The sequence below is a fragment of the Nerophis lumbriciformis genome, linkage group LG26, assembly GCF_033978685.3.
Source record: "Nerophis lumbriciformis linkage group LG26, RoL_Nlum_v2.1, whole genome shotgun sequence".
Taxonomy (NCBI): Eukaryota; Metazoa; Chordata; class Actinopteri; order Syngnathiformes; family Syngnathidae; genus Nerophis; species Nerophis lumbriciformis.
The window spans coordinates 9,967,528-9,995,432 of NC_084573.2; the positions used below are offsets into that span (position 1 = coordinate 9,967,528).

The 27,905-nt window shown below is 41.0% G+C and overlaps 1 protein-coding gene across 1 annotated transcript; it reads right to left on the minus strand.

The window, feature by feature from the left end:
- Positions 1–832: 832 nt before the first annotated feature.
- Positions 833–26,408, minus strand: hnrnpub (heterogeneous nuclear ribonucleoprotein Ub). The gene is made up of 14 exons (XM_061987415.2): positions 25,894–26,408; positions 23,235–23,349; positions 21,431–21,510; positions 16,722–16,861; positions 16,523–16,622; positions 14,668–14,780; positions 12,215–12,478; positions 12,013–12,132; positions 9,686–9,814; positions 9,449–9,617; positions 9,101–9,391; positions 5,508–5,809; positions 5,306–5,443; positions 833–1,432 (listed from the first exon to the last, which is right to left on the minus strand). The coding sequence occupies exons 1-14, from the start codon at positions 26,279–26,281 to the stop codon at positions 1,382–1,384; spliced, it is 2,400 nt and encodes a 799-aa protein (XP_061843399.1). The 5' UTR covers positions 26,282–26,408; the 3' UTR covers positions 833–1,381.
- Positions 26,409–27,905: the final 1,497 nt, after the last annotated feature.

Consider the following 27,905-nt stretch of genomic DNA (forward strand, 5'->3'; position numbering starts at 1 on the left):
CTAGAAGTGACCAAACGAAGTCTAAAACTAGATCTGACCATCTAAGACTAGATGTGACCGATCTAAGTCTAAATGTGACCGATCTGTCTAAATGTGACCGATCTATGCCTAAGACCAGATGTGACCGATCTATGCCTAAGACCAGATGTGACCATTTAAAGTCTAAAACTAGATGTGACCGATCTAAGACTAGATGTGACCAATATATGCCTAAAACCAGATGTGACCAATCTATGCCTAAAACTAGATGTGACCAATCTAAGTCTAATACTAGATGTGACCGATCTAAGACTAGATGTGACCCATTTATGCCTAAGACCAGATGTGACCAATCTATGCCTAAAACCCAGATGTGACCAACCTAAGTCTAAGGCTATATGAGACCGATCTAAGTCTAAGACTAGATGTGACCAATCTAAGTCCAAGACGAGATGTGACCAATCTAAGTCCAAGACGAGATGTGAACAATCGAAGTCTAATACTAGATGTGACCAATTTATGCCTGTGACCAGATCTGACCAATCTATGCCTAAGACAACATGTGACCAATCTAAGTCGAAGACTAGATGTGACCAACCTAAGTCTACGGCTAGATGAGACCAACCTAAGTCTAAGGCTAGATGAGACCAACCTAAGTCTAAGGCTAGATGAGACCGATCTAAGTCTAAGTCCAAGACGAGATGTGACCAATCTAAGTCTAAGATCAAGAACTGATGAAGTCAACTCAGATGAGAGGTGAAACGTCTTCTAAGACAAACCAAACAGTCCAGTTGCAAACAACTGAGATGACAGTGACATGGTGAATGAGAACATTCATAGACAGGACAGGAAATAATTTAAGAAAGAGCCAATGTTGAGTTTATTGTATATCTATGAAGTTTGGCTTACAGTTTATAGAGCACAAAACTTGCTGTAATTTGAACAAAACAAAATGAATGTGTGAACTTTCATCTGCAGCCAGAAGTTGGACAAGATCTCGCAGGCAGTGTGCTCCCTTCCAACAAGCTGTCACTTTAAAACAAATATTTACAATTCGGCAGAACAAAGCAAAAGAACAAACACAAAAACTCACAAAGGTGTGAAAGAAAAGCTTTGTGGTTCTTCATGTTACAAACATTGTGTTTTCTGTATATTAAAAGCATGTTTAAAAGGAGTGAAAAGCAAATGAAATGGAAAATAACAAATAAAAAAGTGTCTTTAGATCTTCTCTGCTTCCTCCGCAGTGGAATGTTGACCACGTTGCTCGTCAGTCACGTTCTTTGTCGGGAATTGTTTTAAGATTCTTAAAAGCAGATTGTGTGAAAAAAAAGGGGGGGGGGAAAAAAAGATGGTCCGTGGCTTGAGTGGTTTTCAGAACGACCAACAGTCCTTTAGAACAGTGTCAGTAATATCCAGGCTGGTACTGCTGGTTCCAAGGCTTCTGGCTCCAGAACTGCACAGACCAAAAACAACTTTTAACCCATGAACCATGATACTTTTAACCCACTCATTACATTAACCATGATACTTTTAATCCACTCATTACATGAATAATTTTTCTCAGGTGTGGCAACTTTTATTTTGTAGTAGTAGCAACTTCCTCCCGGTCAACTTCCTTTGTCTTCACTTTATTGACCTGCGCATGCAAGTGACGTCGAAACCACATTGGGGCCTGTGCGTGTTTACACTGGAGTCTGTTCAAAATCACATTTTACTCCAGGTGGACATGGACAGATTTAATCGGATTAAAAACCTAAAAGGAATACAAATGCTTCATGTAAACATGCCATTCAGAATATTCCGACCCAATCACTCACGTTCAGATTAAAGCTGAATTCTGATCGGGACAAAAATTAAATGCAATACTTATTTGGACAATTTTGATAAGTATTTTAGGTCAAAGCATAATTATGTAAATGTCTCAGTAAGATTAAAAAGAGGGCGACTGCTGTTTGTACATTGATGTTACTTACATCAATGATGTCGTTCACAACAACATAGGCAGATTTGACATGTGTTGTGGGAGGGTGGATTGTTCTTGTTAGCTTTAACTCCCTAGTTTAGTCGCTGTTTCAAAGGGCCGTCTGGACATTGTTTAGTTTAGGGCAGGGTGACTGAGTGTGCCGGGGATAGATGAGGGCGACACGACACATTATTGTCCCAAACAAATGTTTCTTCTCCTCACAATTACAACATTTCATTTATGTCAATTTCCCGGATATTCTGCCTCTCATAGCGGGTTGCGTTTAATTGGCCAATTATGCGACTCGGTTACGTGAACGCAGAATTCAAGTGTCTTACTTTTTTTGGTCGAGTTTAGTGATTGTTGATTAAAGCATGGCGCCGTGTTAAGTAAAAGTGGTAACCATGGTGACATCTCAAACTTTTAGTAGACGTGCTCTTTTTCCCCTACTTATTTGCTCCTCGTCTGTTTCACCGTCACAAGCACGCTGTGCGGCCCATAATCATTTTTCTTCCGATTCATTTATTTTCATGATCGTGAAAAGACAGAATCGAAATCTATATTCCATTTATTGACCAGCACTATGACTGTATAACTTTAAGTAAACACAATTAAAATGTGTAGAGTAACTATGAGACACACAGTATGAAAAATTTGCATTTTAAAGTTACGTTTTTTCTTCTCAATTGAAGGTGAGTCTTCACTATACATTAGTTTCCGTTAGCGAAGGATTACGGGTAAACCTCGCGGCAGCCGCCGTCTTGTGTGTCGTAACTGTTTATTCTAAATATTTTCCGCACTTTTGCTTCGACGATGACTTCAACTTCGGGAAATTTGAAAGAGGACGTGAAAGTTTCCTACAGACAGACGTTAGATGGGGTTTGCAAAGGCAGGGATTTACTGAAATTGAAGGATACTGGCGATAAAGAGCCGTGTGAGACGGGGAAAAGACGAATGGACTACTGATTTGGAATCTTACCCTGATATAAGTTACCCGGACATCGTCAACTATTTGCTGAACAATTTAAAGGGGAACATTATCACAATTTCAGAATTGTTAAAACCATTAAAAATCAGTTCCCAGTGGCTTATTATATTTTTCGAAGTTTTTTTTCAAAATTTTACCCATCACGCAATAGCCCTAAAAAAAGCTTCAAAGTGCCTGATTTTAACCATCGTTATAAACACCCGTCCATTTTCCTGTGACGTCACATAGTGAAGCCAACACCAACAAACATGGCGGAAAGAACAGCAAGCTATAGCGACATTAGCTCGGATTCAGACTCGGATTTCAGCGGCTTAAACGATTCAACAGATTACGCATGTATTGAAACGGATGGTTGTAGTGTGGAGGCAGGTAGCGAAAACGAAATTGAAGAAGAAACTGAAGCTATTGAGCCATATCGGTTTGAACCGTATGCAAGCGAAACCGACGAAAACGACACGACAGCCAGCGACACGGGAGAAAGCGAGGACGAATTCGGCGATCGCCTTCTAACCAACGATTGGTATGTGTTTGTTTGGCATTAAAGGAAACTAACAACTATGAACTAGGTTTACAGCATATGAAATACATTTGGCAAAAACATGCACTTTGAGAGTGCAGACAGCCCAGTTTTCATCAATTAATATATTCTGTAGACATACCCTCATCCGCGCTCTTTTCCTGAAAGCTGATCTGTCCAGTTTTGGAGTTGATGTCAGCAGGCCAGGGAAGCTAGGGTCGATAGGGGGTTTAGCTCGCTCGTCTGCGGGAACAAACTGCCGCCATTGCTTGCCGTGCTACCAAGGTCCTTTGTCCCTGCTTGTCCCTGAATTGCTTACACACTCCGGCAGATTCAATGGAGGTCTGGCAGCAGATTTCTTTGACTTTATCGTTGGAAATGCATCTGCTTTGAGTGTCGCAGGATATCCACACATTCTTGCCATCTCTGTCGTAGCATAGCTTTCGTCGGTAAAGTGTGCGGAACAAACGTCCAATTTCTTGCCACTTTCGCATCTTTGGGCCACTGGTGCAACTTGAATCCCTCCCTGTTCGTGTTGTTACACCCTCCGACAACACACCGACGAGGCATGATGTCTCCAAGGTACGGAAAACAGTCGAAAAAACGGAAAATAACAGAGCTGATTTGACTCTGTTTGAGAAAATGGCGGATTGCTTCCCGATGTGACGCCACGTTGTGACGTCATCGCTCCGAGAGCGAATATTAGAAAGGCGTTTAATTCGCCAAAATTCACCCATTTAGAGTTCGGAAATCGGTTAAAAAAATATATGGTCTTTTTTCTGCAACATCAAGGTATATATTGACGCTTACATAGGTCTGGTGATAATGTTCCCCTTTAAGTGCCTATACTCTGGATGAGCTCAAGGTCTACAAGTCGCTGGAATCGTACAATTACTTTGTGTGTGGATGGGTACAGGAAATTAAACTGGCTACAAAGGAAGATAAATGTGTGCTCATCGCTCGTGATGTTACCCAGTCTGGGTGGGTTACATCATAAAGGTCTGCTTTTTTGTCTTAATATTAAAAAACAACTGTGTAAGACCATTCACAAGGAAAACAACATAATTCAAAGCACAAAATGATCAAAGCAAACTTCATAGTGTCGTTTTGCTGGATCGGGAGTAAATCCAGCTCGATTGATTCTAGCCAACAACAGATTTGAGCCTTTCTGTCGACAGCCGCTCGGTTTTCTTTTGCCTGCTTTACAATGACCTTAGGAATATCGTAGTACTTTGAGGTTCCGTGTGCTGAATTTGCGCAATTTCTACAACCACACACGACGCACGTGTGACCCATTTTGCACAAAAATAACAATAGAGGTGTGCTTGGTTAAAAGTGTTTGCATATAATGGTGATGGACAGCTGGCAGCGCTTCATAGTAGCAGTCGACCTCCAGGGTCCCAACTCCCCGCCACTCTGTTGCAAGTTGTCGTGATTAAATGTAACGTGTTTATGTGTGCATTGCATGGAGGTTTTTTCCCCACTCCAGACTAGGCCTCCTTAGGAGCCCAGTCTAGATTGTATTTTTTTACTCATCTTCTTCCCCAACGTTGACCTTTTTCTTATCTCTTACGGGGGCGGGCGCCTTTGGCGACCCATCAGCGTTCCTGTTCTGTAACCCTGTACACTGTTTGTTTGTTTGTCTAATCTTGAACGGGTTTGTGCTGAAAACAGTTTCGTTGTACTTGTGCAATGACAATAAAGTCCTATCCTATCCTATACAAGCTTCGCTTAGTTTTGACACAATATGGCGGACGTCATCGTAAACCTATCTATTAACTGTATTATCTGCCAATACAGCTGATGAATATTCAAAGGAGAGATGAAAGATGTCAGATAAAAGTGGTGTTGTACTGACCCCTTGCTGCCAGCTCTGGTTGAAGGCCTGAGCTTTGTCCATCCCATTCCTGTTGCCAAAATTGCCGGCAGTCCTGTTGTTGCTAAAATTGCCGTTCTTGTTGCCGTAGTTACCACGGCCGCCACCTCTCTGCTGAAACTGGCCAAGAAAACAGGTCGCGTCAATAAAATGCTGTGTCAGCAGTTTGAAGATTGAAGCAAACCTGGTTGGGATGTCCTCGGTTTCCGCCACGAGCCATGCCAGCTCCTCCTCTGCCCGCCGCTCCTCTGTTCATGTGGCCGCCTCTGTTCATGTGGCCGCCCCGGTTCATCTGGCCGCCCCGGTTCATGTGGCCGCCTCGGGGTCCCATGTTGCCCCTCATGGCTCCACCTCGGGGGGATCCGCCAAGGATGGGAATGGAGCCGCTGCTACGGTGGAAGCTCCCGCGGTTGGGGTAGCCTCCTCTGAAGGCCGGGGGAGGCAGGAAGCCGCGAGGAGGACGGCTGTAGCCACCACGAGGGGGCGCTGCAGATAGACGTGTGACATGTCACTTTATGGCAGCGCTTCTCAAATTGAGAGGTGTCAGAGGCAATAGCGTACTAGCATCTTTAGTATTAGCAAGGTTTCACCACATCTCATTTCATAATTTTTTTACGCCCTTTTAATGCCACTTACAACAGTTTCATACCCACGTGTGTGTATACATACATATATACTAGAGGTGGGGGGAATAATCAACTTTCACATGCATCGCAATTCGGACATGGATGATTATAAAATCGATTAGTAAACGTCAATAATTGATTAATTTAATGTAAATAAAATAATGCAGACAGTTGTAAAATTTGGCAGACTGCAGTGAGCCACCTCACCGAGAGATCCGGCCAGCTCCCTTTTATAGGACACTCAAGTTCCAGTTTTGCACACATTTCCATGAATTTAATAAATGTGATGGAATTTCTAATTACAAATGCAGTTTTTAAAAGTTGCAAGTGATTTAGTGAAACGAGAAATGTAAAACTGCATCATACATGAACTAAAGATGCATCAATAATCAATTTTTAATGCAATCGTAGCTCCTAAATCGTAATCCAATCGTGAGCTGGCCAAAGATTCCCACCTCTAATATCCTCTAGCGTAACTGCAGATCTAGAAGTGCACGTCCAAAAAAAAAAATCTAGCTTTGCGTCAGCGTTCACTAATGACCAAGAAAAAAAAGATCATCCTAAAAGACAATTTCCAACAAAGACATCTAAAAAATTGTAATAAGATGCTTTTATTTTTGTTCTATTTTCTTTTGTTATCCCTTTCACGTGTTCTTTAGTTTTTTTCTTTCTTTATGGTAGTTTTGTTTCAATTTCTTAATTACCGCAATTTTCGGATTATAAATCGCTCCAGCCGAAAATGCATAATAAAGAAGGAAAAAAACATGTACCGTATTTTCCGCACTATAAGGCGCATCTAAAAACCACAATTTTTCTCAAAAGCTAACAGTGCGCCTAATAACCCGGTGCGCTTTATTACGATTCATTTTCATAAAGTTTCGGTCTCGCAACTTCGGTAAACAGCCGCCATCTTTTTTCCCGGTAGAACAGGAAGCGCTTCTTCTTCTACGCAAGCAACCGCCAAGGAAAGCACCCGCCCCCATAGAACAGGAAGCGCTTCACCCGCCCCCATAGAACAGGAAGCGCTTCACCCGCCCCCGGAAGAAGAAGAAAAAACGCGCGGATATCACCGTACGTTTCATTTCCTGTTTACATCTGTAAAGACCACAAAATGGCTCCTACAAAGGACAAGGATCCGGTTCATAAAAAGACGCAATCTCTCCATCCGCACACGGATTACTACCGTATTTCACAGCAACTGATATTCCTGTGAACTGCACTGTGGAACGGGAGCACGTACGGTGAATATTCGCTCCACAGGGAATGAGAAGTCATCCTTCACTGTGGTTCTAGCTTGCCATGCTAACTTCCACCCAGGGTGATATTCAAAAGGAAGACCTTGCCAAAAGAGACCTTTCCAGCCGGCGTCATCATAAAAGCTAACTCGAAGGGATGGATGGATGAAGAAAAGATGAGCGAGTGGTTAAGGGAAGTTTACGCGAAGAGGCCGGGTGGCTTTTTTCACACAGCTCCGAAGGCGAACACACCTTCACTAAGACGGGCAGACAGCGCCGGTCGACATACGCCAACATCTGCCAGTGGATCGTAAATGCCTGGGCAGATAGTTTCGGTCACAACTGTGGTCCGAGCTTTCCGGAAGGCAGGATTCACAGAACTGCTGCACAACAACAGCGACACTGAATCCGATGACTTCTACGAGGCGGAGCCGGCCATTTTTGGATCCCACGCTTGCGCAACTTTTCAATTCGGACACCGAAGACGAAGAATTCGAAGGATTTACGAATGAAGAATAACTTCAGAAGGTGAGCGCTATGTTTATTTTGTGTGTTGTGATATTAACGTTCGAGCAACATTATGTTGCTATTTATTGCTCTACACCATTTTGAATTTTACTATGTTTGTGATTGCACATTTGCGTACATTTTGGGACAGAGTTGTTAGAACGCTGGTTTTCAATATATTATTAAAGTTTGACTGAACTATCTGACTGTTTTTTTGACATTCACTTTAGCGCAGCGTTTTTTTGACATTCACTTTAGCGCAGCGTAGGCGCGGCTTTTAGTCCGGGGCGGTTTATTGGTGGACAAAATTATGAAATATGTAATTCATAGAAGGTGCGGCTAATAATCCGGTGCGCCTTATAGTGCGGAAAATACGGTACAAGTCGCACCAGAGTGTAAGTTGCATTTTTTGGGGAAATTTATTTGATAAAATCCAACACCAAGAATAGACATTTGCAAGGCAATTTAAAATAAATAAAGAATAGTGAACAACAGGCTGAATAAGTGTACGTTATATGAGGCATAAATAACCAACTGAGAACGTGCCTGGTATGTTAACGTAACATATTATGGTAAGTCATTCAAATAACTATAACATATAGAACATGCTATACGTTTACCAAACAATCTGTCACTCCTAATCGCTAAATCCCATGAAATGTTCTTCCTCTGTGTCGCTTCTAAACAACTCTGCCAACTCCAAAGGTAGACAATGCGCCGTAATGTGTTAATTTCACACATAAATCGCTCCAGAGTAGAAATCGCATTCCCGGCCAAACTATGAAAAAACCGGCGATTTATAATCCAAAAAATACGATACGGTTTGAAAATTAGAGAGAAAAATATTTCTCTATGTTCCGATTGTTTGGATTTCATTTTTCATTTTCAAAAAAATAAAGAGCTGTGATTGGTCAGCTTGTTCTGACATAATTTCCTGAGTTTGCACAACCCACCTTTGAGAAGATCTTCTCTTACGGTTTTGAAGCAATGAGAACATTAAATGTGGGCCTTGTATTGAACAACATTAAAGTCGTTGTTTACTACGACCACCACCACACACAGGAAAAGGTGTGTGTACCAAAACACTGATTGTGGATGACTGACAAGAGGCTCGTCTCCAGTTTGAAACCCAGAGACGAAGAAAAGAAACTGACGTAGCAATTTATCCATGACAAAAAAAGTTACCTTAGGTTCTATGAATGGACTTATTGACTGTCAGCCAAGGCATATTACATGTATTACACGTATTACATGTTTTAATGCCTCTGGACATCCAATTTAATGCACAAGCCTTCATTTTTTCCAAAATCCATTTAATGACCCCCGGAAACCCTGGTTAGTAAATAACTATCTTGAGGCAAAAAAATTAACATTTCAGTCCCTTAAGACAGAATAATTGAGAATGGTACCTCCTCTGAAGTTGCCTCTGTTCTGGAAGCCTCCACGACCCCCTCCCCTCTGCACAGGACCACTACCACGACCAAACTGGTTCTTGCCTCCGCGGCCGCCGCCTCCACCACCACGGGGGCCCCCACCCCTCTTAGGCGTGGTGCTGCCCTGGTTGGCCTTCTTCTCGGCCGGCAGGGCCGTCTTGCTTTCCTCTTTGTACTGCTCCAGGACCTTGACGGCGTCGTCCTTCTGCAGCTCTGCAAAGAGCACCTCGTTGAAGCTCTCGCCCTCCTCGGGCAGACTATAGAAACCTGGGAGAAAAAGACACAGTCAGCATCTTCTCTGCGTTTCTTCAAGGAGTCGCTCACCTTTCATTTTGAGAAGAGCGTGTTCAGGTACTTCTTTGCTGTCACTTTCCACCTTCTTCTGGACTCTCTCCTTGTAGTCCTCCTCAGACGGGAACACCACCACTGCTTTGCGCTGGAAGCCCGCAAACAAGCACATCTTCCTCTTCTGGCCTGGAGCGGACAAGTTGGTCTGAAGCAAGAAGAAAACCCAGGTTGACTCATATCTCGCGCCACACATATGTCTCGTTGCTCACGTACATGGTCCAGGATGTAGTTTCTCTTCTTGCGGGCAGCAATCTCAATGAACTTGCCCAAAAAAAGTGGTGCTCGCTGAGAAATGGCAGTCAGCTTGGTGAACTCCTTCGACTGGCGGTTCAGGTTGTTGATCTGTGAGACAGGATGATGTAATATTCTCTTAATTCATGTCTCTTAACCTTCATTAGTGGAAGGTCGGTTCATTGTTTTCAGTCCGTCACAACAGGCTGCTGGCACCCATAAACATTTAACATTTGTAATCATACACTTATTTTTTGAATTGCAGAATTTCCCACCGCATCACAGTGGTTGGGAATAACGGTTTTAAGAATATTAAACCCGGTTTAGCTACAAAAGGTTAAATAGTTAATACGGATATTGCTCCAATATCAAGAAAAAAAACCTAAATGTGTGATATCATGTGCGATACGAGCAGTCTGGCAGTACGTTTGTGTGTAATATCGTGTGCGATACAAGCAGCCCTTGTATACTTGTATGTGGGTTGAAAAGTATGTCTCGTTTTGTGCCCTGAACAGGAAGTTTAACCTTTCACAGCGTTTTTGCTTGAAAGGATTCTTCATTCATCCCTCCAAGCTACGTTTGTACGTTTTACAATGTAACAATACAGTTCTTACTTACTGAACCGTCCCATGTGTGATGTCTGTAGGTGTGTTTTCATGCATATTTGTACATGCTATCTTAATGTAATCAAGCTAGCGCCAGTCTCATTTGCTAATATGCTAACACATCTACAAGAGTCTGCGTTAGTATTAACTTACAAGGGCATACTTTTAATCGTTTCAGTTTCGTAAATTCAACAAAATGTCACCATTGAGTTATTGAGTCTGTTTAGCTTTTTAATGGGTCCATGACAATGACTTCTGTTTTTTTTTTTGATCAGCCTTATAGTCTGGTGCGGCTAATATATGTAAAAAATATATTTTTTCTTTTCTTAATTTTTGGTGGGCGCAGATTTAATACTAGTCCGCTTTATAGCCTGGAAAATACAGACAAAGTTTCATATTAATGTCTCATTTAAGGATAACCGATAATATCGGCAGGCCGATATCGGCCGATAAATGCTTTAAAATGTAATATCGGAAATTATCGGTATCGGATTCAAAATTATCGATATCAAAAAGTAAAATGTATGACTTTTTAAAACGCCGCTGTGTACACGGATGTAGGGAGAAGTACAACGCGCCAATAAACCCTAAAAGCACTGCCTTTGCGTACCGGCCCAATCACATATCTACGGCTTTTCACACACACAAGTGAATGCAAATCATACTTGGTCAACAGCCATACAGGTCACACTGAGGGTGGCCGTATAAACAACTTTAACACTGTTACAAATATGCGCCACACTGTGAACCCACACCAAACAAGAATGACAAACACATTTCGAGAGAACATCCGCACAGTAACACAACAAATTTCCCGAACTTTGGAACGCTCTCCCCGACTATCTTAGAGCACCATAGTTGGTCGACCATTTTAAGAAGGGACTAAAAACCCACCTTTTTAGCACAGCTTTTACCTAATTTCTCTGCCTTCTTGTTTTTAAATGCACTGCTTGCTTATCTGTTTTTTATCTAGTGCTTTCATGCTTTTTTATTTCTATTTGTTATCTATGTTTCTGTTTGTCATGATTTCATTTCTATTTTAATTTTTTATTATATATTCTTACTTTCTATTTTTATTTTGTATACTTTGTAGCACTTTGAGATTTTAACAAATGTAAAGTACGTTACAAATGCAATTCATTATTATTATTATTAAATATCCAGAAGCCCTTGCAGCACTAACTCTTCCAGGACGCTACAATATACACCCCCCGCTACCCCCTACACACCTCAACCTCCTCATGCTCTCTCAGGGAGAGCATGTCCCAAATTCCAAGCTGCTGTTTTGAGGCATGTTAAAAAAAAAAAGCACTTTGTGACTTCAATAATAAATATGGCAGTGCCATGTTGGCATTTTTTTTCCATAACTTGAGTTGATTTATTTTGGAAAACCTTGTTACATTGTTTAATGCATCCAGCGGGGCATCACAACAAAATTAGGCATAATAATGTGTTAATTCCACGACTGTATATATCGGTATCGGTTGATATCGGTATCGGTAATTAAGAGTTGGACAATATCGGAATATCGGCAAAAAAGCCATTATCGGACATCTCTAGTCTCATTACAAGATAGGAAATAATGAACTAAGTCAGGGAAATGTACAAGTAACGGCACCGAATGGCAGCAGGGCCCAGGCGAAGGAATAATATGAAAGACTTAGTACGAGAATGTATTACTAAAACTAGCCTGTTACAACTTACCATCATCTTTTCCACGATTGTGTCACTTCCCAGGATGTAGTATTTGCCAGGATTCTCCTGCATGTGGTTCTTCACCCACGTTGTCTTGCCTGACCCTGGCAGACCGACCATCACTATGATCTACACAACACAAGGAGGACGGAAAGATGTTAACACAAATATCAGGTTATATGACATTTCCTCACGATATTCACCCGCTCACCTCACAATCGGCCTTGGTCTGCGGACCCTGAGGCCCACGCAAACGTTCATCAACAGGAATCTGCTGCATGAAAGTATAACCTGGGGGCAGCGGGAAGTACGGCGTCTCCATCTGGCCAAAGTTCAACTCCACGGCACAGTTGTGGCACATGACATGAGGGAAGAGAGCCTGGCCATTTAGGTCATCTTTGATCACGCGGAAAGCTTCGGCTGGCTCCCCGCCGTTCTTGGAGAAGGATAGAACCACCTCCTCCCCCTCAAAATCCTACACAGAGCCACATACGACAAGTCTTGGCATTTAAGTCAACGTTAGCAAAGACGTGCAGGACTTCAAACTTCCCAACTGAAAAATGGTATTGTCATCTGAGAATAGAATCATTATTGGATACACACATTTAAATAAATCCTTATTGGATACGCAAATATAAAACAAATCATTATTGGGTATGCAAATATAGAATAAATCATTATTGGGTACGCAAATATAGAACAAATCATTTTTGGGTACGCAAATATAGAACAAATCATTATTGGGTACGCAAATATAGAATAAATCATTATTGGATACACAAATATAGAATTAAGTAGGTCTGGGCGATACAGAATAAGTGTTTTATAGCGGACAATTCCAATAATTGATATTTCTATGACCTGTGAAAAATAAAGAGCAGGAGAAAAATGAATGAAATGTAAACATTTTGATTTGAAATCTAACTGATTATAATCCCTCAGCTGTCGAGACAAAAAGGAAAGGCAATGTCAACACTAACATGGAAAAAGTAAACAATATAGTAATATTACATTGAACACTCAACAATAAGCTCTTAAAATGAAGGTGAAAAATAAGGAATATGCAAAAAATGCTAAATGTGTAAGACAATAGTGCAAAGTGTGAAAGTGTAAACAGAAACCTGAGGAGAACTATTTTCTGCAGGTTTAGTGCCATGAAGATGCAGCTGTTATTCTTATTTAAGTGTGGAAAGGAATTTATGTGATGTAGTAGTTATTTAAATATTATTGGACCAAATAACTATTATTTCAAAGTAGCACACTTTTATATTTTGTAATTCATTTTATTTACACATTCCTACACTTTAGTTCCAACCTGTTGTTTCCGTATGCCGGTACTTGATATAGGGAAGGGATTAAAGGAAAGACAGCTTGTTCGTTTAGTTGCTACCGTCTTCTGATACCAATAATTTGGTACCGGTACCAAAATGTATATCGATACTTTTCCAAATAAAGGGAACTACGAAAAAGTGCCAGTTATGTTTCCTATTGCACTCAAGGAACAATTTTAGAAGGTTACAATATAAATTAAAGGGCATTAAACACATTGTGTTTTTCTTGTTGCACTCAAAGAACAATTTACAATTTTCCATATTACATATGGTCTGCCATAATCAAGGATTAGATTGGAATATAATAAAAACGCTTTATTAACGAGATATTAAATGCTTCATGATTTATGGTTGCCAATTCTGGTCTGTGCGTTAAGAAAAAAAAAGAAGTACTAAAAACAAAACTATGGATAAATGCACACAGATAAGCCTATATATAGCAGGTAAAAAACTTCTGTTAAAAATAAAACACAAATTGTAGTAATTTGTTAACAAATTCAGTCATTTTATTTGCACTAGTGGACGTTAGATGGGCGGTCTTAACTCCGCTAATATTTGGCATCAAGCCAAGCAGCTGTGTGTGCGTCTACGTATCTACATATTACGTATCTACACGTGCACAACAGGGGAGCTGGTGTACTTATGAGCATACAGTATGTGTGTTTGCGAGAATGTCAACATGTTGTCTGAGTGATGTCAGTGAGTGACTGGTCATGCACAGAGAGAGGAGCGTGCGCACTGCACAGTAAAGTGATGAATGGGTCTGGTTGTGTCCTGCAAAACTAATAATAAAGCAACCAGAAGCAAAGGTGGTAATACTAATCACCTTTGGCGAGGCGTGTTTGACGAGTCACCTCACCAGTTAGTTTTGAAGTCCAAATACCTCCATGTGGCACTTCACACACCCTCTTTATTAACCAGTAGAATTGTCTTTTTTTGCCATTCTTCCTTTCCAATAAGTTATTGCTTGTATGCACTTTGTGTGTGCATTTTGACACACTCATCATGCGCCTCGGCTCTGTAGTCACCGCCACACAGCGGCACGTAGATGAAAGAACGGTACCGGTAATTTTCAAAGGCAGTATAGTACCCATTTCAATCAATTAGTATCGCGTTACTTTATTAGTACCGGTATACCGAACAACCCTAATACATACATATCAGAAATGTTTGGACACATTTAAAAAAAAAAAAAGGGATTATGTGTCTATCGTGATAGATATATATATATATATATATCTCCTTTTATCGACCCAGCCCCTGAATAAATCATCATGTTTCCTTTAGAATGCAGAGCGAACTGACAAATGACTAAATATGCAAATGGACTTACAGCAAGGCAGCAGATGACATCATTTTCATCAAAGGTTTCACCAAAGTCTTCTGTCACAGAGTTTGTGGTCTTCTTGCCCTTCCCAGAGTAGGCGTAGGAGTGGATGCCTTCACCTAAGTAGTGATTGGAGTCCATCATAGTGCCATAGTCAACAAGCCCAAATATTTCTCCAATAAAGATCTACTCTTCAAATTAAGTCACCTAACTTTTCCATTTACGAACCACAGGCCGAATAGGAATAGGCCTTGTTGCAAGACTGTTAATTGTGGGCAGGCATATTAATTTCCATCAGCAGAGCAGCACTGTCGTTAGCTACTCAGCTAATTGCTACTTTGTGTGCTTCTTAAGTGTTTTTTGAGGAGGGGGGAAGGAACCATGACACAAAAAAATACATATGTGCTGACTTGCTTTAAGGCATACGCCACTCCCCCTATCCCCATTTGTTAAAAACACAGAAGTGGATGCGAACGCCTACGTGCATTTACTGCTATCATGGTCAAAGCTCCAAAACAACCAAAAAACGAAAAGTTGTATCCGAGGAGACACTGAGCTTAAAAGGACAGTCAGGATCATCATTGCCCCCGCTTTCACTCGCTGGCGTGAGCTCAAAGACGGGGAATTTCAGACCAAAGCTGCCTTGGCTCTGTTCCTGCTGAACTACTAAATGACTATGCTCAAATCAAAATACTACTTCCCAGTTCCACACTATTTCCTTTGGAATAACCCTCCCGCCGGTCTTTTTCTTCGGACCTGCATCCGCCCCGATACATTCTTGGTAATAGTGTCGTGTTTGTAGCGCAATCCAAGATCATTTATTGACAGTGTCTGCTATTTAACATCAGCATAGCCACTAGAGACCTAATATTTGAGACAATATTACGGCGGACACCATGAGCTAGTCCTCATGGGAAATGTGGTCTTCCTCTGGCAAAACAATTCTGCCACCAAAATCAACCAAAACCGAAAGTTCTTAAGTGGGGCTTTAAGCTTCCCAGTCCCTTCACTCGGCGCCAGTTCACCCAAGAGGTGGGAATCTTTGGGCACCACACGATTTGATTATGATTTAGGAGCTACGACTCGATTAAAAAACGATTATTGATGCATCTTTAAATATATATATATTGATGCAGTTTTACATTTCATTTCGTTTCACTCAATTAATGTTTATCATTTGCAACTTTAAAATACAGTGCATTGTAATAAGAAATAGTTAAATGAATTCCCACATTGATTAAATTAATAGAAATGTGTGCAAATTTGGAACATTAGTTCCCTGAAATAAAGGAGCTGGTCGGATCTCGCGGTCAGGTGGCTCGCCGTTGTCAGTCAAATTTTCAAACAGTCTGCATTACTTTATTTGCAATAAGTAAACCGATCATCGATTATTGATGTTAACAAATCGATTTTAAAATCGTCCATGTCCGAATTTTGGTGCATCTGAAAATATAGTATTTCCTCTGCTTTGGCTCCACTCACGCTTCTCATTTTCTGTGGCTCAGTCCTGGCGTTGCCATGTAGTGTTAACTGTTACCTCTCTACACCTTCTGTGTGTGGTCTGTTTCTTCACACCTCAAGTGTGCATCCTTACTTATTTTTCCTCACTCCTTTTTGAGTGCGCTTTTTGTTATTCATTTTTTGCTCTGTATTGGTGTCCGACCGATTGTGACACTTTTGTCGAGACAGGCCTCCCTTTATTCATGTGTACATTGTTTTGTATGGAGAAACTAATCATCTTCCTACTTACAAGCGCTGTTAATGTACCTACTAAGTTGGTAAATGGACCGTACATGAAATGTTGCAACACGTGCATGGTGTAATACACAGTTCAATATTGAAGAAATATGAAGAAACCCACCAAGCATCAGTGACGCAGTAGACAGGGACCAGCCAACTTGCACATCATGGATTCCCATGTTCTTGGTGGAAATGTGCTTCACTGGAATCTTTTCTGTGATCTGTCAGGCAAAACCATGCGTTACAATTTTTTTACCCAACTGCAATACGGAAATGGCTGCAGCACAACATAAAAAAACAAATCTCTGAACTCCACGTACCTTCATTTCAAAGCAGGTTTTGCCTTTGTTTATGCCGTATGTGGCCTTGCCTCCGGACCAGAGGTGAGCAAAACTCTCCATGGTGAGGGATGAGGCACTGTAGCGGTCTCGTGACACCTTAAAGTGCAGGTCGCAGTTGTCTGTGACGCGACACACAGACAATACATGAACATCTGCAGGGTTGTTACAAAATCATCCTACAATGCGCTGACGTTCCTGTAAGTTACTAATCTTTGTGCCTGCTGCTGCAAATAAAACACTATTTTGGGGATGTATGCTTAGTCGCCACACTCCCGCACACACTGGTAGATGGAAATAAGTACATGAGAGTCACTATTGGTTTATGGATGTTAGATTTTATGGATGTTAGATGTCAGCACTACCATGGTAGTGATGTCATCTACAGGTACACTTTGCCAAACACACCTTCGAGTCTTTCTTACCTTCAGGTGTGCACAAACTCAAGTTAAATCTCAATATCTTTTTTTAAATAAAATGTTTGGCATCGGCCTTGAGTAGCAGAAAGTTATAGGTGTCAGCTTGGGGAAAAATATTGTGCATCCCTTGTAGTTTTGGATAAATTGTTATGTATTTACAGACAAAGCTTTGTATTATTCAAACAGATAACCGTTAGGGATTGTATCAATACCGATATACATCGGTACCCTTATTGGTACTATGCATAATTTGTGTGGTGAAAAAAAGATGTGAAAATATGAATTTTTATCAGCACAAGAGGTTGAAATCCAGCAAAATAATGATATAATATCTCACAGCAGTATATAATCAACACCTGCTTCTTAAGTCTTAAACAAGTGTTGCAGTGCAAGGTGCAATTAAGTTATTATGTCATCAGCTTGTAAAGACCACATAGATCCATCACTAGGTTTATGTTCATTACAATTACAACCCATCTATTTCCACCGATTGTCCCTATAATATATTAAATAGTCGTAAAATAGGACTTTGAGGGACGAAGAAGAAATATTGTTGTTACAAACTTGTGTACTTTTTATGCGTAGCAGCAGTACTTGAATTAAACGGGACAGCGTGTCATAATTACCACGGTCGGCGGGATAAGAAAAATACAGATAGCGGCGTGGCTCTGTTAGAGCGGCCGTGCCAGCAACTTGAGGATTCCAGGGTTGATCCCCACTTCCGCCACCCACTTCACTGCCGTTGTGTCCTTGGGCAAGACACTTTATCCAGCTTCTCCCAATGCCATTCACACAGGTTTAAATGTAGATTAAAGATGTAGACAATGGGTTTCACGATGTAAAGGGCTATATATATATAGTTCACTAATCTTTCCAGAATCTTAACAGTCTTCCTGGACCAATCCAATTAGATATTAAAATAACGGCATTTTGTATAAACCCCTAGTTATTAGTTAGTCCAAACGACATTCAAGTTTTTTCTTTACATTGTGCCTTTTGCTCCATCTTCCTAGATTTGATGGTTTTTTTGGGGTTGATTTCTACAATTAACCACTGGCCATTAAAAAAAACCTTAAACCTAATCGCAGTGGCTACAGAGCCGCCTTTTGGACTTTAGAGCTCTTTGTCAGAATTGAGAGTGTTCTACGAGCCGACCAATGAAAGCCTTCATGGTTTGTGAAGCTACTACATATGTTTTGGAGGCGCACGTTTACCGGTGCCTTCAAACGGGAGCATTATCCTGGTTTCACCGACTGAAGTCGAAACGGAATCCAGTGAAACACAGAAGAATGCGCATCTGGAGAGCAGCAGAGCTAACAAGAGCAGTAATTTGATACTCAAAAACAGAAGAATAAAAATCAAGGTGTGGCAGGGTTTCCTCGAGATTGCCAACATACCTGTGTCAGTGGGGGCGTGGTCAACATGACCCCATCATGTCATTTGCGTAATCTGCTATGATACCATTATCTTTGAAATAGCTAAAAAATGTATATACATTTAAAAACAAATCTGTTATTAATAAGTATTAACACATTTTTTTAATATATCGTTTTGCTATAGTTGCTGCTTATTGTACAATGCACTTTGTTGAGAATATTTCAAGTGCCTCGAGACTTTAAATTACTTTTTTTTAATTTAACCACTAGCAACCAATCTAACATCTTTTTCTGGTGTTATTATAGACTGTACTCGTGGTTAGAGACTCTACTTCTGTCTCTCGATGTCCCTGACAAAAAGAGCTGCATCGAGCATGAAGTCACACTTGCTTGGCACTGCTGCTCCAGTTGGACTTTCTCTCCCTAAAAGCCGCCACTGTTCTTTTAATATTTTCACATTTTGTAGATGGCTGTCTGGTGGTATATCTGGGATATAATGAAGTTTCGTCCACATTGCAGACATGCCGACTAAGCTCCAGACACTCACGTGCGTCTTGTTTACATCCTGTTTCGCCAACCAAAGTATTTTGGTGCATCACCAGTAAATAGTGCAGACATAATAGGCTATATAAATCCATGTATTATATAACAATCTGCTTGTGGTAATGTTTTGATGTTAATTTTTCCCATGATCAGAAATACACTGTCCGTGCCTGAAAGCGGATTGAGGGGGGGAATAAACAAGTGTTATGTGCACTGGGAAGCACGGAGACAAAAGTGTTTGCGGGGGATGTAAAACATGTTGGAATTGTGCTGTTTGTTAGCATAAGATTGGCAATAAACGTTAAAAATAGTGTCAGATGTTGACTTCTTTTGGAGGCTATAATACATTATATTACTTTTCATGTAAAAAAAAAAAAACACTTATTTTTAAGTTGTGGCTGCTATGATATTTCCATAGCGCTACATTCAGTTACATTAAAGGGGAAATGCACTTTTTAGCCCACCGTTCACACTCAAGATTTCTCACATGCCTTTTTTAGGATCCTAAAGATTATTAAAAACGCTTGGAAGTCAACACTGACCCCCGCGCCACATTCGCCTTTGCGCGCAGTTGACGTACCCGTTTCTCTTTAAAGTTAAGTTAAAGTACCAATGATTGTCACACACACACACTAGGTGTGGTGAAATTTGTCCTCTGCATTTGACCCAGCCCCTTGTTCACCCCCTGGGAGGTGAGGGGAGCAGTGGGCAGCAGCGGTGCCGCGCCCGGGAATAATTTTTGGTGATTTAACCCCCAATTCCAACCCTTGATGCAAAGTGCCAAGCAGGGAGGTAATGGGTCCCACTTTTATAGTCTTTGAACTCACAACCTACCGATCTCACAGCGGACATGCTAACCTAGGGGTTCCCAAACTACGGCCCGTGGGCCGGATCCGGTCCCCCAGCATCCAAAATCCGGCCCACAGAAAGTCCCAAGTTAAAAAAAAATTGTTTTTTTAATCTTTCCTTTTTAATCCATTTCTTACCGCTTGTTACTCTTGGTATCTCCTAACCACTCAGGCAAATCATATTGTCTAAAAATGAATTTTCCCATTGATGACGTGACAATGTTAAATGTTGATTAATCAATGTTAAATGACAAAACGGATTATAAAGACAATGTATGTATGTATATATATATATATATATATATATATATATATACACACACACACACACACACACACACACATACATACATACATAGCCTGGCCCGCGGCCAATTTTTTTAAACCAATGCGGCCCCCGAGTCAAAAAGTTTGGGGACCCCTGCTCTAACCACTTGGTCACTGAGTAGTAGTTTATTAACCAGAGGAAGCACAAGCCGGTAAAAAGGTTCAACAGAACAGCCGTGACAGCTGACAAACAGCTGCTGCAGTGCTAACTGCTAAAGCTAACAAATACAGTGAAACCCTTGCTGACGTCACATTGCTTGGCAACTGACACTGCCTTTTAAAAGTATACACACGTTGCTCTCATGATATTTCTCTCAACTGCATATGACATTAAAGTGTTTACCATATTTTGGTCATTTTATGCATTACCAGAACATCTTTCTATTTATTTCCATTTCCATAGCAGTACACTTCCGACTTCCGGCAACAAATGTGTGTTGTAGTCATGGCAGATTCGGTAACAAACAACGAAGACGACTATTTTTGGATAAATGAGGATTTACAAGCGTATGTTTTTGAAGCTGAATATACAGAGGATGAACTACTGCTTATAGTAGAGGAGGATTTACAAGCATATCTTTTTGAAGATGAATATACAGAGGATGAACTACTGCTTATAGTAGAGAGCACAAAGAGAGAGAGAAACATTGGAGCAGACAGAAACCGAGAGAGTGAGGTCGGCGTGGCTTACAGCTGCAAATTTGGAACTTGAAGCCAAGCTATTTCGACATAAATGGAGTGCTAACCCAAAGTCAACTTGAAAAAAACGTCCCCGGACAGCTGGGCCCAACAGACTACAGTATATCGGGTGAGTCCATTCAACTGCTAAAGCAAAAGCGGGCACACATCTTGCCTTAGCTACCTTACAGCTAATGCCATTGCAAGACAATCTGTAACTATGCTAAAAAAAAGTTCCCCATTTGTTCAATCTTACAATATCAATGTCACTACAGCTTGGTTTTTATACAGGTTTCAGAATGTAAATGAAGTACTGTTGTTTTTTTTAAATGTATTCTTAAAGCGATTTAGAGGCAGAATGGATCACTACCATTAGCTGAATTGCCAGTCATCAAGAGCGAACCAATTTTTTGCTACTTAGAATGCAAAAAAAACCTTTGGCTTTCTAGTCTCTCATAATGATTGTGTACGAAAGGAAAAATTCCCATGAGGTTACTCACAGTTGTCCAAGCAGACTTTAGTTTCGTCAAACTCTTCATCCTCCTCCTCCAAAGGTGGTACGGGAGACTTAAACGAAGCCCTGAAAAAAGACATACCATATAGTCAATTAGATGATGGTCGTTTGAGCTGCAGGGGTACCACTTGCTGCAAAGTTGAGCTGCAGGGGTACCACTTGCTGTAAAGAAGTAGGGGGAACAGAGCGTAAATAAACATTTAAAGAGGCTACAACCCTTTGTGGGCGTATATTGTGGTCCTTGGGAGACACTTACCTTGCCGCATCCAATGAAATCTAAATGCAAGAGATACAGAAAACAGCTACTCTCCAAGTCTTGAATAACTGTAGATTAATGGTCCACTTTTAATCTTACAAATAAATACAGAATTGGTTTCATTTATTTGTGTTGTATTCTTTAGCATGTGACCTGATACAATGCAGTTTAAGTTGTCACAGTGTGGACTGAATGCATGTGAAGAAATGCAAGCTACAGTAACTTACCAATCTGTATCAGGCCCCTAAATCATTAATCCACTTTTAATCTTACAAATAAATACGGAATTGGTTTCATTTATTTGTGTTGTATTCTTTAGCATGTGACCTGATAAAATGCAGTTAAAGTTGTCACAGTGTTGACTGAATGCATGTGGAGAAATGCAAGCTACAGTAACTTACCAATCCGTATCAGGCCCCTAAATCACTGGAGGGTTTATAGAACCATGTCCATTTGGAATACTCTTCCTTAAAGATGAGGCATTCCTGGGCAAGACTAGTAGAGTTGTAGGGGTGTGTATAGGTGGGGCTATAAAAAAACTGAGCTCAGTACTGTTACTTACAGTCAGTGGGTCACATATACTGGTTGCCACTCATAAAAACTCATACACTGGTTGCCACTCATAAATTAAATGCTCATGACAGGCTACTGTTAACATGCCATATGCAATAACTACACTACTACAATATTTATATAAATAATTGGAAGTTGTGCCTACTCTTACATAAAGGAAACTAGGTGTTAAATGGCAGAAAATTAGCATGAAGCATCTCATATAATTCAATGAAGACACTGGTCAGGAAGAAGGTATGTGCGTACACAGGCGCACCATGCATGATGTCACCAGCACGGGGGGAATAATGGGGGGGAAACAAAAACAACTTTGTAAAACACATTGCACGCACACACCATGATATCACTCACACACAAGACACGATCCATGAGACAGTAAGAGCATCTTGACTTCATACAAAGAGTGGGGGTAATGGAAAAAAACTGATCATTGCGAGGCAAACGATGGACGGTCAAGAGCGAGTTCCTCCGTGGACGTATAAGCATTTTGCAGCGTCCTTGTGTGCGACCCTGCAGCAGTGGACCCCTCCTCCCACAATTCTCAGCTACTGACCCCAGCCAAGCCCCGCCCCTCCATTCAATGAACATCTGCTACATCCCTCTGGGTTGTTTTGAGGGCAGCCTTGAATCACCTTGAGGACACAACTGGCTTACCAAAACATTAAGTGTCATGAGGAACAGACGTAAAATTTACTTTACAGGTGCACTTCTGCTACAGAATTGCAGTGAAAACAATGTGAATGGGCACTGTAAAAAGATAAATGGTAAGGTTCTTTGAGCAGTAAGAGGGATAACCCCCAAAACATGAGAAAGTGGTTATTTATGAAAAGGATTTTCCTTTAGCTAGGTGTATATATATATATATATATGTGCATTGGCACTTAACGCCAATACATGTCAACAAAGCTATGGATGGCACTTCAGGGATGCTGAAGGCCATTTTGCTCTGTCCCATCCTTACCAGCTGTATTTGTTCTCTTCAATAAATTCAAAGTAGCCCCTTCCATGTTCCTCCCGGCGTCTCTTAACACCCTTCTTATTCTTCTGATCAGCATTCGTGTCTTTGTCCGCATCCCCTTTGAAAATAGAACAAAGATATAGAATGAGGTGCTCCTTTGAGAGAGAGAGAGGTCGGACTGGCAGTGGGGTTCAAGTCCCACAAAGCCCGCTTAAAGATGAGTTACATAAAGTCGACCATCATTAGCTTAAAGTGGAAACACCTCATCATAGTTACACAGTTACACAGTCAAGTGAGACAACTGCAATGACCAGATGGTGTTTACAAGGCAAACTGGTCTTATTGTACATTTATGAACAGTGGTCACAGGGGATGGGGAAACAGGTCTGTGCTTAGGGATGATGTTTGATAAGAAATTATCGAGTCCGAGCCCATTATCGAATCCTCTTATCGAACCAATTCCTTATCGAATCCAGATAGGTTGTTGTATATGGAAGAAAAAAACAATATTTGGTTTAACAAAAGCTCACTTTTATTTTATAAGGAAGAAATAAAATAAATATTGACTGTTGTTACCCAAAGTATATTAAGTGAATTTTTTCAGAAAAACAAATATATACAGTAACACACAAACAACCTGTCTCTGTGATCACTATAGGTGCATAAATAATAATATAGTGTTAAATAAAATCAGTCCCTTGGGCACAAAACTTAAAATAATACAGCTCTCCAAAAAGTGCACTTCTGCTGCTATTGGAACATACTAACTACACACACTATGACACTAAGAACACCACAGTCATCAATCAACAATTCTTCTCCCCAAAAATTATTTCGATGGTGGAAATACACGACTGGCAGCCATTCTAAGTCCTCAAAACATCAATTGAAACAGTGCACAAAAATCGTTTTTCAATAAACATCTTAGTATCAAATTTAACCACTTTCCACCTTAATATTGAGTTAAGTAAACAAGTTAAACAGTTTACTTACAGATAGAGATGTCCGATAATATCGGCCGATAAATTAGTTAAAATGTAATATGGGAAATTATCGGTATCGGTTTTGTATTACCGGTATCGTTTTTTAATTTATTAAATCAACATAAAAAAAACACAAGATACAATTAATGCCAAAAAACCTTCCTCCCCCACAAAAGGGTTGTTTCTTTCTGTTATTAATATTCTGGTTCCTACATTATATGTCAATATATATATATCAATACAGTCTGCAAGGGATACAGTCCGTAAGCACACATGATTGTGCGTGCTGCTGGTCCACTAATAGTACTAACCCTTAACAGTTAATTTTACTCATTTTCATTAATTACTAGTTTCAATGTAACTGTTTTTATATTGTTTTACTTTCTTTTTTAGTCAAGAAAATGTTTTTAATTTATTTATCTTATTATTATTATTTTTTAAGTACCTTATCTTCACCATACCTGGTTGTCCAAATTAGGCATAATAATGTGTTAATTTCAAGACTGTATATATCGGTTGATATCGGTATCGTAATTAAAGAGTTGGACAATATCGGCAAAAAGCCATTATCGGACATCCCTACTTACAGACTTATCTTTTCCAAGGCTTGTAAGAGCTAACACAACTTGTCTACTTCTCAATTGTCTCATGAACTGAACTGACGTCGCCAACCTGGAAGTGCCCAAACTAACGCGTAATGTTTTCATATCGCCACAAGGTGTCAGTAAGAGTCTACAATCAAATGGGCATAACAGCAAATGCCCTGTGGGACAGGATTCGAATAAGGAACCAATTATTTTTCTTTACTATAGCAGCCTCGATAGCGGGAACCGGTTCTCAAAAAGGGATTCGAGTCCATGGAATCGGTTCTTTTCTTAACAAACAACCGGGAGAACCAGTTTCGAACATCATCCCTATCTGTGCTTTAAAAAAAAAGAGAAGCATAACCCTAAAAAGGGTACTGTACTAAATGGCTATTGCACCATGCAAGGAAATGTGAGCCTGCGAGCTTCACTGACACCCCCCATTCCCTCCATATACTTTCGGTGTCGTTAAAATGGCGGCCGATACTTTAAAACATTTCAGATTACTTTATTAGCGACAATTATTCCGCATGGATTTATATTCTCTAGTTCAACATACCCAGGCCCTTTAAAACAAATCGCTGTGCTTTTAAATGTCCATGTCGAGACCGTCCATTTGGCGAACGGGCTTAACCCTGAAGAAATCGACGGGAAAGTAGCTAACGCTGTTTAGTATTTCTTAACTATACGTCGAAAAAGTAATATAAACGAGGCACAAAAATCGAAAACCCCCCTTTTTTTAAAGCAGAAAGCATCGAATTAATGAGCGCCCCAGGTCGGTTCTAGACAAAGAAAACGCCGCTAGCTCGCTAGCTAATTAGCCAAGTCACGTGGTCGCCAAATTCGCCGCACATTGTTGCCGAAATGTGACAATTTTTTTTTACTTTATCAGCGGGGAGGAAACAATGTAAAACAAAGTCGAGCTCGGAGATAATGTGAGCTTTGATGTGTTGCTATTAAAAAAGGCGTCCGTTTGAAGCTAAAGCTAGCAGTTTCGAGGTCAGGCCGCCGTGCTGAACAAAACATGGCCGCCGTGCAGCGCGCCTTCTTTTTTTTATGGTCAGATTGAATTTAACAGCACATCGGGAGACTCACCCTCTGCAGCCTCCGGCTCACCCTCGTCCGCCTCGGTCTTCTCCAATTCGTCCGCGTCGGGCTTGAGCAAGGCGTCCATCTCTTCCTCGTCCATCTCCTCGTCCTCCGCTTCCTCCAGGGTTTCCACGTCGTTCGAGTCCATGCTTTCTTCCGCCGGAGCCTCCGTACCCTCGCCCTCTTCCTCCATGGACTCCTGGTCGGTGGACTGCTCCACGCCTTCGTCCTCCGCGGCCTTCTGGTCGAGCGAGTCGCCGGCGGCCTCCTCGTCCAAGGCGGCCTGCAGGCGGTCCATCAGGTCGGCCTTCAGCCCCTTGTCGGACAGACTGCGCTTCTTCAGCTCGTCCTTCAGCTCGTTCACTTTCAGCTTTTTCACGTTGATGGAACTCATCTTGCCTTGGTCGTAGATGGACAAATATGTGAAATGAAGAAATAAATAACCGAACGGCCTTTGTTCAGCGGATGTCGCTGCGAGTAGAAACTGCGCCAAACAGCACCAGGGTAGGATAAAGGGGCGGGGAGGGTGTCTCGCGGTGACGTCACTACCGTAATGACTGGGATTTTTTTTTTTTACCGCTCCTTTCAATAAGAGAGCACTTAAATAACAACAACATTGTTGTTATTTAAAGATGACTCCAAATATCTCCAACAAAGATGCTGCAGGACTGCTTGTATCGCACATGATATCACACACAAGTAAACATTCTGCAGGACTGCTTGTATCGCACATGATATGACATAAGTAAACACTCTGCAGGGCTGAGTGCGCCGCACATGACATCACACACAAGTAAACACACCGCAGGACTGCGTGTATCGCACATGATATCACACACATGTAAACAATCTGCAGGACTGCGTGTATCGCAGATGATATCCAGTGTTGGGTTAGTTACTGAAAACCAGTAACTAGTTACAGTTACTAGTTACTTTATTTCAAAAGTAACTCAGTTACTAACTCAGTTACTTACACCAAAAAGTAATGCGTTACTGTGAAAAGTAACTATTTAGTTACTTCTTTTTTTCTTCTTTTTTTTTTAAAGCTCCCATTAATGCCCTTTTTGCCTTCATTTCAGTACTGTTATTGCACTGGAGAATAATACAATCTGTTGATCAACTTGACATGCATTTTTATTTTCCTTTTAACATAATTAATGAAAAACAGTGCAACATAAAAAGGCATTCCTCCTTTCTTTAAACTTGGACCAATGACCATTAATAAAAAACAAGTTTAAGTGCAACATAAGAAGAAACATCATCTTCCTTGAAACATAGGTAGTGAAATAAAGCCTGACATCTGGAGTGATGCTGCTGTCTTCCACACTTGGAGCCATGGATTGTAGAATCCTTGTTTTCAGTGGCAGGATCATTGACACAGATGGTGAAGTTTCAGTGCTCAGTAGAGATGGAACACTTTTGAGGGGTTTAAGCACCTGGAGGACCTCACCTGCCACTCTCACATCATCATCAGACAGGGTGACATTTGTCTTCAGGGTGTTGTGGGTCAATGCAGAGTATATAGCTGCCTGCTGCTCCAACATATCATAAGTGGAGTTCCACCTCGTTGGGACATCATGTATGAGCAGGCAGCTTTAGCATTTCTTGCTTTGTCTTAAGCACATGAGCAGCTGTTGTGCTTGGGTGGAAGTAAGAAACCTTCCTGATCCTCCCAAAGAGGCGCTCCATCCTATTGACTGAGATTCCCTTCTGTGATGCCAAATTCACTACATGTGCAAAGCACCTATCTGTGGTCCCAGTCCTGCCTCATTCTCTGTAATTATTTGATTTTTGGCATCATCACGTGTGACTGGGATATCTTTATCTTCCATTCCTCCACTGCTTGTGTCAGCACCTGCGCAAGGTGACTCTCGTAGAGGGGGCGTGTCTTCTCATCTCCCAGTCTGCTGTGATGAAGTGAGCGCGTATAGTTCCCCTGGACGTCCACCCGTCTGTCATGAGCGCAACAGCTGATGCTCGGGATAGTTCATCCACAACTTTTTTCTTCTCCTGCTCAT